Here is a 7724-nt window from a genome sequence, read left to right as displayed (position 1 = left end):
TGGTGGAGGTATGACTTCTGATGCCATCACAGGCAAGGATGGCTGAGAAGAGGCAGCAGACGTGGAAGACGTTGCTGCAGTTGAAGGCAGCACAAGTGGCAGCAAATTGCTATTGTTGTTGTCTCCGGATTCTTCTCTAATGGATTCTCCTCTAACAGTACTCAATATAGGTTCTCAGGTGTCTCAATGCAATCAAGAAATTCGAGTCTCCATCGACAAGTGTGAGAAACAAACTAATACTTATTAGTAGAGATAACCTCGTTAGATTTAATTTGAAACATGGTAAACTACTCAACTTAGAGTTTCCATTCCTTTTCGATTATAGAAACATGACCTTTTATTTCTTCTCTACTAATTGTGATTTGAGGATAAGATGACCATCCACATGCAATTAGGCACCAAAATATCTTTCAGCATGCGCCTCCTGATAATCATAGCTATTTGAATTATCGACACGAGCAGATCAATTTGTCCAATATTATCTCCAAATTTCAAAATGCACCGATTTGCGAGGTTTGACGAAAATAAAGGGTTTGAAGTTGACCCCGGCCCAGCTTGCATATGATCATAATATGCCTTGCCTTGAGAAACACGGCAAAAGAGTATTCATTAACCAAAGTGTATGTACTTAATTGATCGGGGAACAAGTTGGTTACCTAGTTCATACATAGTTATAATTACTTGCATCGAAGAATGAAGGCATCAAACGGGTGATGAGAGACATTAACGAATAAGGCATGCATGCAGAGACATGGATTCCAATTTCCCAATGTATGTGTTCCACTTCATTACTCAAGGAGTTTCACTGGTCTAAAACTCAGAAACTCGACAATATATAGCAACAACTAGGTCCCAATAATTAATATGGACCTAACAAAATCTTTTGAGAGAACATGAATTGAAAGTAACTCAGGAGTGAATTCTCTGTGTTGCCTTTCTCCCCAGCTTCTCCGGCTCCTAATTCATAGGTACTAAAAACTGCCCCACAGCTAGGACAGGGCAAAAGCATATTATAATGAGTTTTGCTATATACAAGTAAGTTTGCGAACCAATCTGCATACTAATGTTGTTGTCTTCATATTCTAAATTCAAATTAGCATTGTTTTCAATAAAATCTACTTGTTGACCAATCATATTAAATGAGTGTGCGTATTAGTGCACAAAATCGCTTACAATTAGATTTTTCTTATTATAATTAGACGACTGAGACTCTATACGTCTCACTCCCTGCCCTCCGGCCCCCTTAGCATTCTTTTTCGAACATATTTGAAGATCTCGACGTGTATGAGGAGTGGGGGAAAATCCATTTAATTACTTCATCTTGTTCACTCAAATATATATGTATTGAGTCACCTAGAGTAGTAATTCGCTCACTTTGACCGCTAGTTGTTTTTATAATTTTTTTATTTACATTTTTTTAATATATTTAAATATTTTTTAAAAGAATAAGAAAAATACGTCAATACACTTAAAATCAATTCATTAATCATTAAGTAAAAAAATAAAAATAATTTCTTTTTCCCGAATGATCAAGTAAAACGGTAAAAATTGGTGGGCAACGTAATTTTTTTCATATGTATTATTATTGAAAGATTAGATGAAGTAGACGTACCATCATTGATCGTGGTGGACATGTTTCATGAGTTATAGTAGTGACGGAAACATATGCAACATAAAATCAGGACCGTCTATCAAGTTGTTAGCTAGCTAGACAATGTCATCATCAAGGTTCATGAGCAAGGGCGGACCTACGTTGATAGTTGGGGGGCGATTATTTTCAAAAACATGCTTTAGTATATGGTTTTTTTAAGATATCTTGATATAAAGATAATTTGTCCCCTTAAAATATTTTCAAAAATCTTATTTAGTACTTAGTTGTGTAGGTTTTTTTTAATTTTTTAATATTTTTTTCATATTTGCACCTATTTTTTGTCATTAATAAAATCACAATTCTCATTTTTTTTAACATCTCATAAGAGGCAAGAAAATATCTTGATTTCTTTTTTTAAGTTATTTGGTAAATTTACAACCTATTTTTCTTATTTATTTGCAATTTTCCTTTCAAGTTTTCCACTAGTTAGCTTGTTTGGATTAGTTTTGTTAATAAATACATATATACTACCATCGAGTTAACAATTATAAGTGAATGCAACAAATCTTACATAGCTATTTCTATCAATATTATATAGATTTTACAATATTCAATCTTAGATTCAACAAAAAAGTTTATCTTTATTTACTTAATTTTTATCGTTTGCTTCAAAAAAATCTTACATAACTATTTGTATCTTAATTTTTATCGTTCACTTGATTCTGATAAAGTTCAAGTGAGAAGTTTAGATAGGTAGTTTTCATAATTTAGTTTGTCCTTAGATAAGAACCTTATATGATTAATATTAAATATCAGTGATACACTTTGTTACCTTAAATTTTAATTATTGTTTATCCTTACATATGACACACTTTACTAAACATCTCCTATACATCAAATCCTAGTTTCACTCCTGTTCAAGCTTGTTCACTGGCAAAAGATAATGAAAATCTCCACACGCTTATAGTAGCAAAAGAAGACATTCACGCACAGCTGCTTGATTCTAGATACAAAAAGAGCTTTAGAGCCACTCAAAAAATGAGTAGTACTCTAGAAGTCTTTTTATTATATGATTAGTTAATAATTACTACATTACGTTTGAAAATTAAGGGATACCACGGAGCCCGTCATGTTGACCCTTTGTGCTGCGGCCCAGTGCCCGATGATCCCTAGCTAGCTATATATATGGAAGAAGAAATTTAGATAGCTTAAGAACGTACGCACAAAGCACATGCAGAAAGTGATAACGATCTCTAGCTAGCTATATATTACATAAGTAAACTCCTGATAATGGCCGCTTGAGCGCTATCAGTGTCTGTTGTTGCCAAAAGGTCGGACAAGCGGTCGCTAAGGCCGTCCACCTCTCTGTGTAAGCTTCGAATATAGTTGCAAGTCTCCTGCAAGACCTTGGAAGCCGAGACCTGCCCGCCGAATATTTAAGCTTTCTGGTTAGCAAACAGGGATCGATTTTCACAGACAATTAATATTATTATATATACATATATTTCTTCTATATAAGCAAGAGATCATGAGTTCTGGCCTCTAGATAACAATTGTTGTGCCGGTCCACACCTCAAGTTGTGGACAGAGAATAAGTGGAGGCTGTGAGGTGACTTATCTACCAAAGCAAATGAAGTCCACACGTGAAAGAGAGAGAGATCAGGGAGAGAGAGAAACGATATATACCTTGTCGGAGCGCCTATTGCGGATCTCAGGGATGAGTTGTTGTAACTTAGAAACAAGATCGGTGATCTGGTCATCAGTGATATTCCTGGAAACACCTGACTGCTGCCTGGAACTGGATCTTCTGCTAGACATTGTTAGGGTTGGGGTGTCAGAAATAGATTAAAGATAAGGAGAGGGAATTGGCTTAGAAAGACAAACGGTGAGGGGCTTCGTCAGAGAAAGTTAGAAAACTACGTTATCTTGAAGGAAGAGATGCGTATAATGAAGGGATCAGTAGGGAGAGATCATACACGAGGGAGGGAACTTAAAAAGAGGAGGGAATAGAGCAAGTATTTGATCAGGTTAAGCTATAGACAGAGAGATATGGGAGCCATGAACAAAAAAAGAACTAGAGAAGTGGTGTTGGGGGTGAAGAAGACAAGTGCATGGGAAAAAGCGGTGGGCTACGGTGCTTGTTAAATAGGGTCGTGTGTGTAGTGTGTGCGCGCGCGCCCGGGAGAGAGAAGGACCTGTCTGACGGTGTAGAGAGAGAGAGAGAGTCAGATACCCACCCCCCATACCCTCGATTCTGAGCGTGTCCCCAAACTGGGGTTAAGAGTTCAAGTGGGTTAAGGAAGATGTGCTTGTTTATCGGCCAACGACGCGGGTCCTCTTTGTGTCAGCATCAGCACACAAGCCCATGTTATCTTACCATTTCCTGTCATTTGAATTATTTAATTTTTTACATTGTTAACTCAGTAATGACAGATATAGTCGGTAGACAAGTCTCGTATTTTTCTTTTAAAATAAATAAGATTTATTATTAAAAAAATAATTTTTTCATATTAATTATAAATATTTTTACCTTTACTTACAAACCTTAAGACCATAAATATCATTTATCTAACTAAAATAAGCTTACAATTCTTTTATAAATTATCTTATAAACTTTATTTCAAATAAAGAGTACTTATATGAAATCAATTTTATTAAAAGAATAATTTTTAATAAAGTCTTTTATTAACCAACTTTAAAAAGAATTATAGATGTCTTATTACCTAAAATAGGGAAGGTGTAGAGATCATCACTTGCCTAAAATATTAAAGTAAATTTAGTTAATTTAGTTATATTCTAATACTGCCGAACTCATACGTGGAATGTAATTAAATAAAGTAAATGTGGAGTTAAGGTTGGAAGGCATGACCCTTACTATTTACCATCATAAATTACTACTTATCTTAAAAAATTAAACTAATAAATAAAATTAATTATTTAAATTATGTTCCAACAATACTACACACTACGGGACAAAGATAAATTTCATTTTAATATTTAAAACAAATATTTATCTCTTTCTTTTTCACCAGACACATTTTATTAGAGAAGTAATATTATATATAATCATAAAAAGTATAAACGTCGTACAGTTTATTATTAAAAAATTAATTATTTTTATATAAATTTTATATTTATTTAATTTTTTAAAATAATTATATAAAACTTATATATTTATAACTGTAAATATTATTTTTTATTAGAGAAGTAGTGTGGGGTTGTTTGGAAGTTGCAAAAACAGAAGAAAAGGATGACATTGTTGACCAGTCAGATATGATATAGCCGGGCGGGCCAAAGGCCAATACTCAAATCGTAGCAGTACTACTCCAGTCTCTCAGAAACGACATTGCATGTGTCATGATCTCGTAAACTCTGCCGTGTTAACATCCAACCAACCCCCAATTCTCTGGCGCAGCGCATGTCTTATTCGGTTCCTACTTTTCTCATCATCAACGTTTCTTTAGGAGTGAAATATGGTACGACATCATACTCTATACACAACCACATTCGATGTAAAATTTCCTAAGTTTATTGACACGTCAGATTTTTAAAAACAATATTTATATTTTCAGTTAAACTGCGATTAATATATGCTATCTAAAATTAATGGATAATGCTACATGTCCTGCTTTATTTTTCCGTTTTACTTTCTCGCTTGATATGGATATACACCACTTGGCACACTAACCTCATTTGTTTTTCTCAATTTTTAAAATTTGAAACAAAGCCAGCCCCATTTTACCATTTTACCCAATCTCTCCCTCGACTTCGCTAGCAAAAAGAATCCTTGCTTAATCGTCATGCCAACTGGTCCCCAAGGATGTGAAGCCACACTCCGCTGCACCTCCCTCCTTTGCAAGCACCGCCTATAGACCACCGAAAACCACTCGGTTAAGCCCCTGTTCATACTCCTCAAAACAGAGCAGTCCCACACGACTCCCACTGCTATGAATGGTGAAGTCCAGCAACCATAGCTCACTTAAGCAACACCCCCTCATCCACAAGCAGCTCCTCCACCATCTTACGTAAACTAAGGCAGCAAAAAGAACCAATGGAGACCTGCCCTATGCAGCAAGCAGAAGCCAAACCACCGCATGCTGCCAAGCTTACTCTTGCAGGACCGAAATGGAAATCGCCAGGGCCCTTTCCCTCATGGTCAGGGACGCACAGCCTGCTTGCAACCCTATACTGTTGCCTACACCACCGCAACTCTCCACCACAACACCGCAAGCTATACTCAAACGCACACTCTGTTTTCACACCACAAAACAGAGCAACATCACAGCCCTTGCCTCGCTACAAACCACAAACAAACCCAACTGTAAACCACGACATCTCCTCCCTCTGCGATCACTAGCCCAGACAACACGAGTCCTCCGTCCGCAACAAAACCAACTCCATCGCACAGCTCCATACACGCTCGACAACATTTCGATATAAATATCAAGCCCTAACTTGTCGTGCCTCCACAAACTGCCAACTCCATGTTTCCGTTGACCCATACTCCTCTACTGGTCAAGCTCTCTCTCTCACAATCTCTCTCATACATTACAAGTATATTATGGGTGATGGCAAATTACTTGACTTGAGAGTTGTACTCACATGTCGTAAAGTTGGTCATGAATTTATGTTTAGAGTGGACTTAATGTGTCAATTTTTTTGGGTTAAGACCATGTATTTGCATGGATGATATGACCTTGCATAGGCGATAATATAAGACTAATTTACGAAGCAAATATGATTATTTTATGAGAATAAAGAACTTCATATATTAATGATGAGCTAACTCAGTCAATACAACATAATGAATACATCCAAGAAAAGAATGAGCTAACTTCATATATTTTGTGTGTGAGAATTTGCAGGTATGGGGATCCTACAAGGCTAAAGAGCTTGTAAACTTGGTGGATCCGACCCTTAAGATGAATTTCCCGGAGGAAGAAGTTGTCCAATTCTTAAGGTTGACCTACTTTGTGCTCAAGAAACCGTAAAGCACCGGCCATGAATGTCAATGGTCGTTAAGATGTTGAACAATGAAATGGACATGAAAATGCGAACTAGCTTAAAAGACGTTGTCGGGGTAAGGGAGATGGAGACCTGCGCGATGCGAACTAGAGGAAATTCTTTTTTACTGCAAAGTCGAGGGAGGGAATGGGTAAAACAGTAAAATGGGACTGGCTTTTTTTCAAACTTTCAAAGAATAAGAAAAACAATTGAGGTTAGTGTGCCAAGTTGGGTATCTACGTCAAGCGGAAAAGTAAAACGGGAAAATAAAACAGGACATGTAACATTATCCAAAATTAATTTGTAACGTTACAAGTCCGCACGTGACAATTAGGCTATGTTTCAATTTTTCCCGGCGAGATTCCTGGTATATCAAGTGCTCACTTTGTCGACGCATGGAGTGGCATCATGAATGCATCAGCATTAATCTTGGATTTATGTATATATTAGGAATTTACCGCAGCATTAATTTCACTGGACGGGTTAATCAACTAATTATATACAATGGCATTATTAATTCGAGAGGATCGGAGGATAAGGGGATAAGCCAAAACTGTAATAAAACTAGGTAAAATCATGTGAACGTACCATTGCATGTGCCTAATTTTTTTATTTTTTATTTTATTTCTGAGCCATGTGCCTAATTTTTAGGTATCGATTAGTGACCATTGATGTGCAATAAATGTTCAATATTTAACAATTATATATATACATATTTATATATATAGCACTCAGGATTTAAACATAAAAAATAAAAGGCCCAAAGAATTAATTAAAAAGTAAGAATTTTTTTAATATTATGACATAATTATATATATAAAAGTACTACTTCAGAAACAATTCAGGATATATATCAGTTAATTTATTTGTTTAAAACCTGCTAGCATATATGTACGTACAGTAGTACTAAAAAAATAATAGTTATATTGAAGTATTATTTTATTTGTAAAACTTAGTACAAACAATTTATAAAACTATTGCTGAAAAGCTTCGTGCATGTGCAGAAGCACGTGCTAAGTACTAGTAATAATTAAATTATAAAGGAGCCGAATTAGTATTTCCTATGTTTTTCCAAACAAGGCGATCATCATTAATTGTTTTGATTATATGTAAATTAAGTAATCCAAAT

General features: G+C 35.5%; 1 protein-coding gene across 1 annotated transcript; it reads right to left on the bottom strand.

Moving 5' to 3' along the window:
- Window positions 1-2595: 2595 nt before the first annotated feature.
- Window positions 2596-3872, bottom strand: LOC121254012 (transcription factor PRE6-like). The gene is made up of 2 exons (XM_041153971.1): window positions 3278-3872; window positions 2596-3012 (listed from the first exon to the last, which is right to left on the bottom strand). Exons 1-2 carry the CDS (start codon window positions 3407-3409, stop codon window positions 2860-2862), a joined length of 285 nt encoding a protein of 94 aa, XP_041009905.1. The 5' UTR covers window positions 3410-3872; the 3' UTR covers window positions 2596-2859.
- Window positions 3873-7724: the final 3852 nt, after the last annotated feature.

This window comes from Juglans microcarpa x Juglans regia, chromosome 3D (genome assembly GCF_004785595.1).
Source record: "Juglans microcarpa x Juglans regia isolate MS1-56 chromosome 3D, Jm3101_v1.0, whole genome shotgun sequence".
Taxonomy (NCBI): Eukaryota; Viridiplantae; Streptophyta; class Magnoliopsida; order Fagales; family Juglandaceae; genus Juglans; species Juglans microcarpa x Juglans regia.
The sequence above is the reverse complement of the archived record's forward strand: the minus strand, read 5'-3'. Positions and strand labels throughout refer to the sequence as shown.

What these genes read in the sequence shown, in the direction of transcription:
- LOC121254012 (XM_041153971.1), bottom strand. Translation starts at nt 3,409, where the DNA reads ATGTCTAGCAGAAGATCCAGTTCCAGGCAGCAGTCAGGTGTTTCCAGG. An exon ending in GCAATAGGCGCTCCGACAAG is followed by an intron (nt 3,013 to 3,277) that starts GTATATATCGTT and finishes TTCGGCGGGCAG; the next exon opens with GTCTCGGCTTCCAAGGTCTT.